Source organism: Phoxinus phoxinus (assembly GCF_949152265.1).
Source record: "Phoxinus phoxinus genome assembly, chromosome: 1".
Lineage (NCBI taxonomy): Eukaryota > Metazoa > Chordata > Actinopteri > Cypriniformes > Leuciscidae > Phoxinus > Phoxinus phoxinus.
Genome location: NC_136876.1, coordinates 365,864 through 382,500, shown reverse-complemented (window position 1 = coordinate 382,500; position 16,637 = coordinate 365,864). Strand labels below are relative to the sequence as shown.

The window sequence follows — 16,637 nt, the reverse complement described above, 5'->3', positions numbered from 1 at the left end:
CGGCCTGAACACACACCTCTGTTGCTCACCTCGGCCTGAACACACACTCCTGTTGCTCACCTCGGCCTGAACACACACCTCTGTTGCTCACCTCGGCCTGAACACACACCTCTGTTGCTCACCTCGGCCTGAACACACACTTCTGTTGCTCACCTCGGCCTGAACACACACTTCTGTTGCTCACCTCGGCCTGAACACACACCTCTGTTGCTCACCTCGGCCTGAACACACACTCCTGTTGCTCACCTCGGCCTGAACACACACCTCTGTTGCTCACCTCGGCCTGAACACACACCTCTGTTGCTCACCTCGGCCTGAACACACACTTCTGTTGCTCACCTCGGCCTGAACACACACTCCTGTTGCTCACCTCGGCCTGAACACACACTTCTGTTGCTCACCTCGGCCTGAACACACACCTCTGTTGCTCACCTCGGCCTGAACACACACCTCTGTTGCTCACCTCGGCCTGAACACACACTTCTGTTGCTCACCTCGGCCTGAACACACACTCCTGTTGCTCACCTCGGCCTGAACACACACTTCTGTTGCTCACCTCGGCCTGAACACACACTTCTGTTGCTCACCTCGGCCTGAACACACACTCCTGTTGCTCACCTCGGCCTGAACACACACTCCTGTTGCTCACCTCGGCCTGAACACACACTTCTGTCGCTCACCTCGGCCTGAACACACACTTCTGTTGCTCACCTCGGCCTGAACACACACCTCTGTTGCTCACCTCGGCCTGAACACACACTCCTGTTGCTCACCTCGGCCTGAACACACACTCCTGTTGCTCACCTCGGCCTGAACACACACTCCTGTTGCTCACCTCGGCCTGAACACACACTCCTGTTGCTCACCTCGGCCTGAACACACACTTCTGTTGCTCACCTCGGCCTGAACACACACTCCTGTTGCTCACCTAGGCCTGAACACACACCTCTGTTGCTCACCTCGGCCTGAACACACACTTCTGTTGCTCACCTCGGCCTGAACACACAACTCTGTTGCTCACCTCGGCCTGAACACACACCTCTGTTGCTCACCTCGGCCTGAACACACACCTCTGTTGCTCACCTCGGCCTGAACACACACTCCTGTTGCTCACCTCGGCCTGAACACACACTCCTGTTGCTCACCTCGGCCTGAACACACACTTCTGTTGCTCACCTCGGCCTGAACACACACTCCTGTTGCTCACCTCGGCCTGAACACACACTCCTGTTGCTCACCTCGGCCTGAACACACTTCTGTTGCTCACCTCGGCCTGAACACACACTCCTGTTGCTCACCTAGGCCTGAACACACACCTCTGTTGCTCACCTCGGCCTGAACACACACTTCTGTTGCTCACCTCGGCCTGAACACACAACTCTGTTGCTCACCTCGGCCTGAACACACACCTCTGTTGCTCACCTCGGCCTGAACAAACACCTCTGTTGCTCACCTCGGCCTGAACACACACCTCTGTTGCTCACCTCGGCCTGAACACACACTTCTGTTGCTCACCTCGGCCTGAACACACACTTCTGTTGCTCACCTCGGCCTGAACACACACTTCTGTTGCTCACCTCGGCCTGAACACACAACTCTGTTGCTCACCTCGGCCTGAACACACACCTCTGTTGATCACCTCGGCCTGAACACACACTTCTGTTGCTCACCTCGGCCTGAACACACACTTCTGTTGCTCACCTCGGCCTGAACACACACTTCTGTTGCTCACCTCGGCCTGAACACACACTCCTGTTGCTCACCTCGGCCTGAACACACACTTCTGTTGCTCACCTCGGCCTGAACACACACTCCTGTTGCTCACCTCGGCCTGAACACACACTTCTGTCGCTCACCTCGGCCTGAACACACACTTCTGTTGCTCACCTAGGCCTGAACACACACCTCTGTTGCTCACCTCGGCCTGAACACACAACTCTGTTGCTCACCTCGGCCTGAACACACACCTCTGTTGATCACCTCGGCCTGAACACACACCTCTGTTGCTCACCTCGGCCTGAACACACACCTCTGTTGCTCACCTCGGCCTGAACACACACTCCTGTTGCTCACCTCGGCCTGAACACACACCTCTGTTGATCACCTCGGCCTGAACACACACTTCTGTTGCTCACCTCGGCCTGAACACACACTTCTGTTGCTCACCTCGGCCTGAACACACACCTCTGTTGATCACCTCGGCCTGAACACACACTTCTGTTGCTCACCTCGGCCTGAACACACACTTCTGTTGCTCACCTCGGCCTGAACACACACCTCTGTTGCTCACCTCGGCCTGAACACACACTTCTGTTGCTCACCTCGGCCTGAACACACACTTCTGTTGCTCACCTCGGCCTGAACACACACTTCTGTTGCTCACCTCGGCCTGAACACACACTCCTGTTGCTCACCTCGGCCTGAACACACACTTCTGTTGCTCACCTCGGCCTGAACACACACCTCTGTTGCTCACCTCGGCCTGAACACACACTTCTGTTGCTCACCTCGGCCTGAACACACACTTCTGTTGCTCACCTCGGCCTGAACACACACCTCTGTTGCTCACCTCGGCCTGAACACACACCTCTGTTGCTCACCTCGGCCTGAACACACACTCCTGTTGCTCACCTCGGCCTGAACACACACTTCTGTTGCTCACCTCGGCCTGAACACACACCTCTGTTGCTCACCTCGGCCTGAACACACACCTCTGTTGCTCACCTCGGCCTGAACACACACTCCTGTCGCTCACCTCGGCCTGAACACACACCTCTGTTGCTCACCTCGGCCTGAACACACACCTCTGTTGCTCACCTCGGCCTGAACACACACTTCTGTTGCTCACCTCGGCCTGAACACACACTCCTGTTGCTCACCTCGGCCTGAACACACACTTCTGTTGCTCACCTCGGCCTGAACACACACTTCTGTTGCTCACCTCGGCCTGAACACACACTTCTGTTGCTCACCTCGGCCTGAACACACACTTCTGTTGCTCACCTCGGCCTGAACACACACTGCTGTTGCTCACCTCGGCCTGAACACACACTTCTGTTGCTCACCTCGGCCTGAACACACACTTCTGTTGCTCACCTCGGCCTGAACACACACTGCTGTTGCTCACCTCGGCCTGAACACACACTTCTGTTGCTCACCTCGGCCTGAACACACACTCCTGTTGCTCACCTCGGCCTGAACACACACTCCTGTTGCTCACCTCGGCCTGAACACACACTTCTGTTGCTCACCTAGGCCTGAACACACACCTCTGTTGCTCACCTCGGCCTGAACACACACTTCTGTTGCTCACCTCGGCCTGAACACACACTCCTGTTGCTCACCTCGGCCTGAACACACACTTCTGTTGCTCACCTCGGCCTGAACACACACTCCTGTTGCTCACCTCGGCCTGAACACACACTTCTGTTGCTCACCTCGGCCTGAACACACAACTCTGTTGCTCACCTCGGCCTGAACACACACCTCTGTTGCTCACCTCGGCCTGAACACACACCTCTGTTGCTCACCTCGGCCTGAACACACAACTCTGTTGCTCACCTCGGCCTGAACACACAACTCTGTTGCTCACCTAGGCCTGAACACACACTTCTGTTGCTCACCTCGGCCTGAACACACACTCCTGTTGCTCACCTCGGCCTGAACACACACTTCTGTTGCTCACCTCGGCCTGAACACACACTTCTGTTGCTCACCTCGGCCTGAACACACACTTCTGTTGCTCACCTCGGCCTGAACACACACTTCTGTTGCTCACCTCGGCCTGAACACACACTGCTGTTGCTCACCTCGGCCTGAACACACACTTCTGTTGCTCACCTCGGCCTGAACACACACTTCTGTTGCTCACCTCGGCCTGAACACACACTGCTGTTGCTCACCTCGGCCTGAACACACACTTCTGTTGCTCACCTCGGCCTGAACACACACTCCTGTTGCTCACCTCGGCCTGAACACACACTCCTGTTGCTCACCTCGGCCTGAACACACACTTCTGTTGCTCACCTAGGCCTGAACACACACCTCTGTTGCTCACCTCGGCCTGAACACACACTTCTGTTGCTCACCTCGGCCTGAACACACACCTCTGTTGCTCACCTCGGCCTGAACACACACCTCTGTTGCTCACCTCGGCCTGAACACACAACTCTGTTGCTCACCTCGGCCTGAACACACACCTCTGTTGCTCACCTCGGCCTGAACACACAACTCTGTTGCTCACCTCGGCCTGAACACACACTTCTGTTGCTCACCTCGGCCTAAACACACACTTCTGTTGCTCACCTCGGCCTGAACACACACTTCTGTTGCTCACCTCGGCCTGAACACACACTTCTGTTGCTCACCTAGGCCTGAACACACACTTCTGTTGCTCACCTCGGCCTGAACACACACTTCTGTTGCTCACCTCGGCCTGAACACACACTTCTGTTGCTCACCTCGGCCTGAACACACACTTCTGTTGCTCACCTCGGCCTGAACACACACTTCTGTTGCTCACCTAGGCCTGAACACACAACTCTGTTGCTCACCTAGGCCTGAACACACACCTCTGTTGCTCACCTCGGCCTGAACACACACTCCTGTTGCTCACCTAGGCCTGAACACACACCTCTGTTGCTCACCTCGGCCTGAACACACACTTCTGTTGCTCACCTCGGCCTGAACACACACCTCTGTTGCTCACCTCGGCCTGAACACACACCTCTGTTGCTCACCTCGGCCTGAACACACACCTCTGTTGCTCACCTCGGCCTGAACACACACTTCTGTTGCTCACCTCGGCCTGAACACACAACTCTGTTGCTCACCTAGGCCTGAACACACACCTCTGTTGCTCACCTCGACCTGAACACACACTTCTGTTGCTCACCTCGGCCTGAACACACACTTCTGTCGCTCACCTCGGCCTGAACACACAACTCTGTTGCTCACCTCGGCCTGAACACACAACTCTGTTGCTCACCTAGGCCTGAACACACACCTCTGTTGCTCACCTCGGCCTGAACACACACCTCTGTTGCTCACCTCGGCCTGAACACACAACTCTGTTGCTCACCTAGGCCTGAACACACACCTCTGTTGCTCACCTCGGCCTGAACACACACTCCTGTTGCTCACCTCGGCCTGAACACACACTTCTGTTGCTCACCTCGGCCTGAACACACACAACTCTGTTGCTCACCTCGGCCTGAACACACACCTCTGTTGCTCACCTCGGCCTGAACACACACTTCTGTTGCTCACCTCGGCCTGAACACACACTTCTGTTGCTCACCTCGGCCTGATCACACACTCCTGTTGCTCACCTCGGCCTGAACACACACCTCTGTTGCTCACCTCGGCCTGAACACACACCTCTGTTGCTCACCTCGGCCTGAACACACACCTCTGTTGCTCACCTCGGCCTGAACACACACTTCTGTTGCTCACCTCGGCCTGAACACACACCTCTGTTGCTCACCTCGGCCTGAACACACACTCCTGTTGCTCACCTCGGCCTGAACACACACTCCTGTTGCTCACCTCGGCCTTAACACACACCTCTGTTGCTCACCTCGGCCTGAACACACACCTCTGTTGCTCACCTCGGCCTGAACACACACTCCTGTTGCTCACCTTGGCCTGAACACACACTCCTGTTGCTCACCTCGGCCTGAACACACACTCCTGTTGCTCACCTCGGCCTGAACACACACTCCTGTTGCTCACCTCGGCCTGATCACACACTCCTGTTGCTCACCTCGGCCTGAACACACACTCCTGTTGCTCACCTCGGCCTGAACACACACTCCTGTTGCTCACCTCGGCCTGAACACACACTTCTGTTGCTCACCTCGGCCTGAACACACACTTCTGTTGCTCACCTTGGCCTGAACACACACTTCTGTTGCTCACCTCGGCCTGAACACACACTTCTGTCGCTCACCTCGGCCTGAACACACACTTCTGTCGCTCACCTCGGCCTGAACACACACCTCTGTTGCTCACCTCGGCCTGAACACACACTTCTGTTGCTCACCTCGGCCTGAACACACACTTCTGTTGCTCACCTCGGCCTGAACACACACTTCTGTTGCTCACCTCGGCCTGAACACACACTTCTGTTGCTCACCTCGGCCTGAACACACACTTCTGTTGCTCACCTCGGCCTGAACACACACTTCTGTTGCTCACCTCGGCCTGAACACACACCTCTGTTGCTCACCTCGGCCTGAACACACACCTCTGTCGCTCACCTCGGCCTGAACACACACCTCTGTTGCTCACCTCGGCCTGAACACACACCTCTGTCGCTCACCTCGGCCTGAACACACACTTCTGTTGCTCACCTCGGCTTGAACACACACTTCTGTTGCTCACCTCGGCCTGAACACACACTCCTGTTGCTCACCTCGGCCTGAACACACACTTCTGTTGGTCACCTCGGCCTGAACACACACCTCTGTTGCTCACCTCGGCCTGAACACACACTCCTGTTGCTCACCTCGGCCTGAACACACACCTCTGTCGCTCACCTCGGCCTGAACACACACCTCTGTTGCTCACCTCGGCCTGAACACACACTCCTGTTGCTCACCTCGGCCTGAACACACACTTCTGTTGCTCACCTCGGCCTGAACACACACTTCTGTTGCTCACCTCGGCCTGAACACACACTTCTGTCGCTCACCTCGGCCTGAACACACACCTCTGTCGCTCACCTCGGCCTGAACACACACCTCTGTCGCTCACCTCGGCCTGAACACACACTTCTGTTGCTCACCTCGGCCTGAACACACACCTCTGTCGCTCACCTCGGCCTGAACACACACTTCTGTCGCTCACCTCGGCCTGAACACACACTTCTGTTGCTCACCTCGGCCTGAACACACACCTCTGTTGCTCACCTCGGCCTGAACACACACCTCTGTTGCTCACCTCGGCCTGAACACACACTTCTGTTGCTCACCTCGGCCTGAACACACACCTCTGTTGCTCACCTCGGCCTGAACACACACTTCTGTTGCTCACCTCGGCCTCAACACACACCTCTGTTGCTCACCTCGGCCTGAACACACACTCCTGTTGCTCACCTCGGCCTGAACACACACTTCTGTTGCTCACCTCGGCCTGATCACACACCTCTGTTGCTCACCTCAGCCTGAACACACACCTCTGTTGCTCACCTCGGCCTGAACACACACCTCTGTTGCTCACCTCGGCCTGAACACACACTTCTGTTGCTCACCTCGGCCTGAACACACACCTCTGTTGCTCACCTCGGCCTGAACACACACTCCTGTTGCTCACCTCGGCCTGAACACACACTTCTGTTGCTCACCTCGGCCTGAACACACACTTCTGTTGCTCACCTCGGCCTGAACACACACCTCTGTTGCTCACCTCGGCCTGAACACACACTTCTGTTGCTCACCTCGGCCTCAACACACACCTCTGTTGCTCACCTCGGCCTGAACACACACTCCTGTTGCTCACCTCGGCCTGAACACACACTTCTGTTGCTCACCTCGGCCTGAACACACACCTCTGTTGCTCACCTCGGCCTGAACACACACCTCTGTTGCTCACCTCGGCCTGAACACACACCTCTGTTGCTCACCTCGGCCTGAACACACACTTCTGTTGCTCACCTCGGCCTGAACACACACCTCTGTTGCTCACCTCGGCCTGAACACACACTCCTGTTGCTCACCTCGGCCTGAACACACACTCCTGTTGCTCACCTCGGCCTTAACACACACCTCTGTTGCTCACCTCGGCCTGAACACACACCTCTGTTGCTCACCTCGGCCTGAACACACACTCCTGTTGCTCACCTCGGCCTGAACACACACTCCTGTTGCTCACCTCGGCCTGAACACACACTCCTGTTGCTCACCTCGGCCTGAACACACACTCCTGTTGCTCACCTCGGCCTGATCACACACTCCTGTTGCTCACCTCGGCCTGAACACACACTCCTGTTGCTCACCTCGGCCTGAACACACACTCCTGTTGCTCATCTCGGCCTGAACACACACTCCTGTTGCTCACCTCGGCCTGAACACACACTTCTGTTGCTCACCTCGGCCTGAACACACACTTCTGTTGCTCACCTAGGCCTGAACACACACTTCTGTTGCTCACCTCGGCCTGAACACACACTTCTGTCGCTCACCTCGGCCTGAACACACACTGCTGTTGCTCACCTCGGCCTGAACACACACCTCTGTTGATCACCTCGGCCTGAACACACACTTCTGTTGCTCACCTCGGCCTGAACACACACTCCTGTTGCTCACCTCGGCCTGAACACACACCTCTGTCGCTCACCTCGGCCTGAACACACACTTCTGTTGCTCACCTCGGCCTGAACACACACTTCTGTTGCTCACCTCGGCCTGAACACACACTTCTGTTGCTCACCTCGGCCTGAACACACACTTCTGTTGCTCACCTCGGCCTGAACACACACTTCTGTTGCTCACCTCGGCCTGAACACACACTTCTGTTGCTCACCTCGGCCTGAACACACACCTCTGTTGCTCACCTCGGCCTGAACACACACCTCTGTCGCTCACCTCGGCCTGAACACACACCTCTGTTGCTCACCTCGGCCTGAACACACACCTCTGTCGCTCACCTCGGCCTGAACACACACTTCTGTTGCTCACCTCGGCTTGAACACACACTTCTGTTGCTCACCTCGGCCTGAACACACACTCCTGTTGCTCACCTCGGCCTGAACACACACTTCTGTTGGTCACCTCGGCCTGAACACACACCTCTGTTGCTCACCTCGGCCTGAACACACACTCCTGTTGCTCACCTCGGCCTGAACACACACCTCTGTCGCTCACCTCGGCCTGAACACACACCTCTGTTGCTCACCTCGGCCTGAACACACACTCCTGTTGCTCACCTCGGCCTGAACACACACTTCTGTTGCTCACCTCGGCCTGAACACACACTTCTGTTGCTCACCTCGGCCTGAACACACACTTCTGTCGCTCACCTCGGCCTGAACACACACCTCTGTCGCTCACCTCGGCCTGAACACACACCTCTGTCGCTCACCTCGGCCTGAACACACACTTCTGTTGCTCACCTCGGCCTGAACACACACCTCTGTCGCTCACCTCGGCCTGAACACACACTTCTGTCGCTCACCTCGGCCTGAACACACACTTCTGTTGCTCACCTCGGCCTGAACACACACTGCTGTTGCTCACCTCGGCCTGAACACACACCTCTGTTGCTCACCTCGGCCTGAACACACACTTCTGTTGCTCACCTCGGAGTATTTTAATGATTAAGTGAGGGATAATATACATCTAGCCGGTTGTTATCTCAGAATAAACCCCCTTCAGGTGTGTGTGTGTGTGTGTGTGTGATTTCAGAATAAACCCCCTTCAGGTGTGTGTGTGTGTGTGTGTGTATTGTAAAATTCAGAATTCCAGTCGTTCAACTATTTAAATTTAATTTAGCAGTATTGATTAAACGACGTGTAACAGAGATTGTCACAAGCCTTATTTATGAAAATTGTGTGTAAAGTTATTATGTAAATTAAGATTTTTCTAAAAAAAAAAGCCAGAGTTAAAGAATGTGTTCTTTCCCGCAGGTTTCTCTCTCCTCCATCATGTCCATCTGCGTTTACCGAGGCTTAGCTCCACCCACTCAGGAAAAGCGGGCGTGGCTTTGTCTGCCAGCCCCGCCCTCACCCCACTGGCCCCGCCCCTCACTCCCCCAGCTATTGGCCGTGTGCCTGCTTCTGCTTCTACCAGCCGTCCAATCACGCCGCGACCGTGGCGGAGGGGGCGTGGCCCACTACATCCCATCATCAGTGGCCCAGTTCCCGCCCGTCTCCAAGCTCCTGCAGGGCCTGAGCATCGCAGTGGTGCTGGTGGGCAACTCCAGTGAGGTGGCGCTCGCCGGCACACGCGATAAGGACGACTTCGGCCACATGCCGCTAGCGCCCAGCGTGGAGATGCTCACCATGAACGAGACGGACCCCAAGAGCATCATCAAGAGCATCTGCGACCTGATGACGGAGCACTGGCTGCAGGGCGTAGTGTTCGGAGACGACACCGACCAGGAGGCCATCGCTCAGATCCTGGACTTCATCTCGGCACAGACACACATCCCCATTCTGGGCGTCAAGGGCGGATCCTCCATGATCATGGCCGCTAAGGTACGCCACGCTTTAAACAGAAGCTGCTAACGTTTCTTCCATATCCACCTTATTGCTGACTGCGTTTTGAGTTATGGGAGGCACTTCCGCTTTGGGGAACTTCCATTCATAAAGACTGAAACGAATCATTTAAATCATAAGGTTGTCCTCAAGCCCGTCTCTCTCTCGCATCAGCACTGATTAAACTGCAGTTCCTCCACTGGCCACTAGAGGCCGGCTGCAGAAGAGACTCAGTCCCATAAACCCGCATGTTAACTTTACAGCAGATAAAACATGTTTACAGTCTGGTGCTACAAGTGGTGTTGGTCTATAAAGCTAATGTGAGGGGGTGAATGCTTACATCATCTGTTTAAATGATATTAAGCCTTAAGGTTCTGCATAATTAGGGGCGTGGCCAGTTGAGTGACAGGTGGATTGCCGCTGATGTCACTACTAGCCTTTGTCTGCTGTCTGTTAGCGTCACGTCACCTCAGCTAATCCGCCTCGCTGCACATTTATGTTTATCCGGAAGTGACGCGCGGCCAAGATGGCGATGGCCGGCTCCGCCCACTTTGGGCTTTAGCGAAAAGAGGAGCGTGTTCCGGCGCTATTGTGCTGTTCCAGAAAACAACTCCACCACCGACCAGGAGAAACCCAGTATAAAGACAGCGGCGCGTTAGTCATATGCTATTTTAAGGGCGCGTGCTTGGCCATTATGTAGCGTGTGAACAACACACACACTTTGATTCTCTAATGTAAACAGACGCAGCAGTTTAAATTTTTGCAAATCATACATTATTACAAGGAAACATATTAACACACGAGGGAGAACATTGTTGTGTCCGTGAAGATGTGAAAATTATATAATAGCAATCCGCCGTTATAATAGCGATCCGCCGTTATAATAGCAATCAGCCGTTATAATAGCGATCCGCCGTTATAATAGCGATCCGCCGTTACAATAGCGATCCGCCGTTATAATAGCGATCCGCCGTTATAATAGCAATCAGCCGTTATAATAGCAATCCGCCGTTATAATAGCGATCCGCCGTTATAATAGCAATCAGCCGTTATAATAGCAATCCGCCGTTATAATAGCGATCCGCCGTTATAATAGCGATCCGCCGTTATAATAGCGATCCACCGTTATAATAGCAATCAGCCGTTATAATAGCAATCCGCCGTTATAATAGCGATCCGCCGTTATAATAGCAATCCGCCGTTATAATAGCGATCCGCAGTTATAATAGCGATCCGCCGTTATAATAGCGATCCGCCGTTATAATAGCGATCCGCCGTTATAATAGCAATCCACCGTTATAATAGCAATCAGCCGTTATAATAGCGATCCGCCGTTATAATAGCGATCCGCCGTTATAATAGCGATCCGCCGTTATAATAGCGATCCGCCGTTATAATAGCAATCCGCCGTTATAATAGCAATCCGCCGTTATAATAGCGATCCGCCGTTATAATAGCAATCCGCAGTTATAATAGCGATCCGCCGTTATAATAGCAATCCACCGTTATAATAGCAATCAGCCGTTATAATAGCGATCCGCCGTTATAATAGCGATCCACCGTTATAATAGCAATCAGCCGTTATAATAGCGATCCGCCGTTATAATAGCGATCCGCCGTTATAATAGCGATCCGCCGTTATAATAGCGATCCGCCGTTATAATAGCAATCCGCCGTTATAATAGCAATCCGCCGTTATAATAGCGATCCGCCGTTATAATAGCAATCCGCAGTTATAATAGCGATCCGCCGTTATAATAGCAATCCACCGTTATAATAGCAATCAGCCGTTATAATAGCGATCCGCCGTTATAATAGCAATCCACCGTTATAATAGCAATCAGCCGTTATAATAGCGATCCGCCGTTATAATAGCGATCCGCCGTTATAATAGCAATCAGCCGTTATAATAGCGATCCGCCGTTATAATAGCAATCCGCCGTTATAATAGCGATCCGCCGTTATAATAGCAATCCGCCGTTATAATAGCAATCCACCGTTATAATAGCAATCCACCGTTATAATAGCAATCCGCCGTTATAATAGCGATCCGTCGTTATAATAGCGATCCGCCGTTATAATAGCGATCCGCCGTTATAATAGCAATCCACCGTTATAATAGCAATCAGCCGTTATAATAGCGATCCGCCGTTATAATAGCGATCCGCCGTTATAATAGCGATCCGCCGTTATAATAGCGATCCGCCGTTATAATAGCAATCCGCCGTTATAATAGCAATCCGCCGTTATAATAGCGATCCGCCGTTATAATAGCAATCCGCAGTTATAATAGCGATCCGCCGTTATAATAGCAATCCACCGTTATAATAGCAATCCGCCGTTATAATAGCAATCCGCCGTTATAATAGCGATCCGCCGTTATAATAGCAATCCGCCGTTATAATAGCAATCCGCCGTTATAATAGCGATCCGCCGTTATAATAGCTATCCGCCGTTATAATAGCAATCCGCCGTTATAATAGCGATCCGCCGTTATAATAGCAATCCGCAGTTATAATAGCGATCCGCCGTTATAATAGCGATCCGCCGTTATAATAGCAATCCACCGTTATAATAGCAATCCGCAGTTATAATAGCGATCCGCCGTTATAATAGCAATCCACCGTTATAATAGCAATCAGCCGTTATAATAGCGATCCGCCGTTATAATAGCAATCCACCGTTATAATAGCAATCAGCCGTTATAATAGCGATCCGCCGTTATAATAGCAATCCGCAGTTATAATAGCAATCCGCAGTTATAATAGCGATCCGCCGTTATAATAGCAATCCACCGTTATAATAGCAATCAGCCGTTATAATAGCGATCCGCCGTTATAATAGCAATCCACCGTTATAATAGCAATCAGCCGTTATAATAGCGATCCGCCGTTATAATAGCGATCCGCCGTTATAATAGCGATCCGCCGTTATAATAGCGATCCGCCGTTATAATAGCGATCCGCCGTTATAATAGCAATCCACCGTTATAATAGCAATCAGCCGTTATAATAGCGATCCGCCGTTATAATAGCGATCCGCCGTTATAATAGCAATCCACCGTTATAATAGCGATCCGCCGTTATAATAGCAATCCACCGTTATAATAGCGATCCGCCGTTATAATAGCAATCCACCGTTATAATAGCAATCCGCCGTTATAATAGCGATCCGCCGTTATAATAGCGATCCGTCGTTATAATAGCGATCTGCCGTTATAATAGCGATCCGCCGTTATAATAGCAATCCGCCGTTATAATAGCAATCCGCCGTTATAATAGCGATCCGCCGTTATAATAGCGATCCGCCGTTATAATAGCAATCCTCCGTTATAATAGCAATCCGCCGTTATAATAGCAATCCACCGTTATAATAGCAATCCGCCGTTATAATAGCGATCTGTCGTTATAATAGCGATCCGCCGTTATAATAGCGATCCGCCGTTATAATAGCAATCCGCAGTTATAATAGCGATCCGCCGTTATAATAGCAATCCGCAGTTATAATAGCGATCCGCCGTTATAATAGCAATCCACCGTTATAATAGCAATCAGCCGTTATAATAGCGATCCGCCGTTATAATAGCAATCCACCGTTATAATAGCAATCAGCCGTTATAATAGCGATCCGCCGTTATAATAGCGATCCGCCGTTATAATAGCGATCCGCCGTTATATTAGCAATCCACCGTTATAATAGCAATCCACCGTTATAATAGCAATCCGCCGTTATAATAGCGATCCGCCGTTATAATAGCGATCCGCCGTTATAATAGCGATCCGCCGTTATAATAGCGATCCGCCGTTATAATAGCGATCCGCCGTTATAATAGCGATCCGCCGTTATAATAGCGATCCGCCGTTATAATAGCGATCCGCCGTTATAATAGCGATCCGCCGTTATAATAGCGATCCGCCGTTATAATAGCGATCCGCCGTTATAATAGCGATCCGCCGTTATAATAGCGATCCACCGTTATAATAGCGATCCGCCGTTATAATAGCGATCCACCGTTATAATAGCGATCCGCCGTTATAATAGCGATCCGCCGTTATAATAGCGATCCGCCGTTATAATAGCGATCCGCCGTTATAATAGCAATCCGCCGTTATAATAGCGATCCGCCGTTATAATAGCGATCCGCCGTTATAATAGCAATCCACCGTTATAATAGCAATCAGCCGTTATAATAGCGATCCGCCGTTATAATAGCGATCCGCCGTTATAATAGCAATCCACCGTTATAATAGCGATCCGCCGTTATAATAGCAATCCACCGTTATAATAGCGATCCGCCGTTATAATAGCAATCCACCGTTATAATAGCAATCCGCCGTTATAATAGCGATCCGCCGTTATAATAGCGATCCGTCGTTATAATAGCAATCCGCCGTTATAATAGCAATCCGCCGTTATAATAGCTATCCGCCGTTATAATAGCGATCCGCCGTTATAATAGCAATCCTCCGTTATAATAGCAATCCGCCGTTATAATAGCAATCCGCCGTTATAATAGCAATCCGCCGTTATAATAGCTATCCGCCGTTATAATAGCAATCCGCCGTTATAATAGCGATCCGCCGTTATAATAGCAATCAGCCGTTATAATAGCAATCCGCCGTTATAATAGCAATCCGCCGTTATAATAGCAATCCACCGTTATAATAGCGATCCGCCGTTATAATAGCAATCCGCCGTTATAATAGCAATCCGCCGTTATAATAGCAATCCGCCGTTATAATAGCTATCCGCCGTTATAATAGCAATCCGCCGTTATAATAGCGATCCGCCGTTATAATAGCGATCCGCCGTTATAATAGCGATCCGCCGTTATAATAGCGATCCGCCGTTATAATAGCAATCCGCCGTTATAATAGCGATCCGCCGTTATAATAGCGATCCGCCGTTATAATAGCAATCCGCCGTTATAATAGCAATCCGCCGTTATAATAGCGATCCGCCGTTATAATAGCGATCCGCCGTTATAATAGCGATCCGCCGTTATAATAGCGATCCGCCGTTATAATAGCGATCCGCCGTTATAATAGCGATCCGCCGTTATAATAGCAATCCGCCGTTATAATAGCGATCCGCCGTTATAATAGCAATCCGCCGTTATAATAGCAATCCGCCGTTATAATAGCGATCCGCCGTTATAATAGCGATCCGCCGTTATAATAGCGATCCGCCGTTATAATAGCAATCCACCGTTATAATAGCGATCCGCCGTTATAATAGCGATCCGCCGTTATAATAGCGATCCGCCGTTATAATAGCAATCCACCGTTATAATAGCAATCCGCCGTTATAATAGCGATCCGCCGTTATAATAGCGATCCGCCGTTATAATAGCGATCCGCCGTGGAACAAGCGCGCCGGCTCTTAAAGGGAATATGAGAGGACGCTCTGATTGGTTTATTTCACGTTACGCCCAAACCACACCTATGAGTAATGAAGCGACTACAGACCAACACATGTTAGATTTGCGTCGGGCGCAAGAGTCGTTTATCCCGTCGGGAAAATAGCAACAGCGCCGGGATCCGCCCACAGAGTTACTTGCGTTTCGCGTTTGACACTTGCGTTTCAGAGCGTTACAATAGAGCCCATAGACTGAACACGTGACATGAAATGACAAGAATATAATTGTTTCTTTTCAGTCGCTGATTACATAATACAGATATATATATATATACTGTATAGGAAGTAGATACTGTCATCTCATTGTACCCAGTGTTTATAGAGCGAGCCTTCCACTGAGTGTTTACAGCTTGACGGAAGTGACACTCATAATTTGAGCGCAGTATCATGGGGCGTACAGAAGTAAGGTGGACAGTGAAGCGCTTCTGTAACAAGATCAGATGTGGGCGGGGCTTGATTGGATTGGATGGTTGTGGTTTGCTATTGGCTGATCTCATGTGAGTGACAGGTTATAGCCCCGCCCTCGTCATCAGAGATGCTGCAAGAGGAACTTATTCTGATTCAACTTTATTAACACAATAATGATGTGCACCGCAGCATTCAGAATAAGCACTGCAACATTCCATGAAGAAGTTCCAATATTCCAATATTTCATGCATTCTGAAGAGGGGAGGGATGGGGGAATGTGTGTGTGAGTGTGTGAGTGTGTGTGTGTGTGTGTGTGTGTGTGTGTGTGTGTGTGTGTGTGTGTGTGTGTGTGTGTGTGTGTGTGTGTGTGTGTGTGTGTGTGTGTGTGTGTGGTGTGGTGTGGTGTGGTGTGGTGTGGTGTGGTGTGGTGTGTGTGTGGTGTGTGTGTGTGTGTGTGTGTGTGTGTGTGTGTGTGTGTGTGTGTGTGTGTGTGTGTGTGTGTGTGTGTGTGGTGTGGTGTGGTGTGGTGTGGTGTGGTGTGGTGTGGTGTGTGTGTGGTGTGTGTGTGTGTGTGTGAGCCGACAGACACACACACCGAGCGATCAGGTCCTCATGT

At 51.6% G+C, this 16,637-nt stretch overlaps 2 protein-coding genes across 2 annotated transcripts in view; one reads left to right on the top strand and one right to left on the bottom strand.

Annotated features, from left to right (window-relative positions):
- Nucleotides 1–16,637, bottom strand: part of LOC307006888 (uncharacterized protein) — a gene marked incomplete at its 3' end in the record, with an annotated part of 285,408 nt that overhangs the window by 89,050 nt on the left and 179,721 nt on the right. The gene's annotated exons all lie outside the window — the stretch shown is intronic.
- Nucleotides 9,644–16,637, top strand: part of grin2ba (glutamate receptor, ionotropic, N-methyl D-aspartate 2B-a) — a gene marked incomplete at both ends in the record, with an annotated part of 46,845 nt that continues 39,851 nt past the window's right edge. Inside the window, one exon of the mRNA XM_079627677.1 lies at nt 9,644–10,195. Coding sequence (XP_079483803.1) covers nt 9,644–10,195 — 552 coding nt within the window. The remainder of the gene's footprint in view (nt 10,196–16,637) is intronic.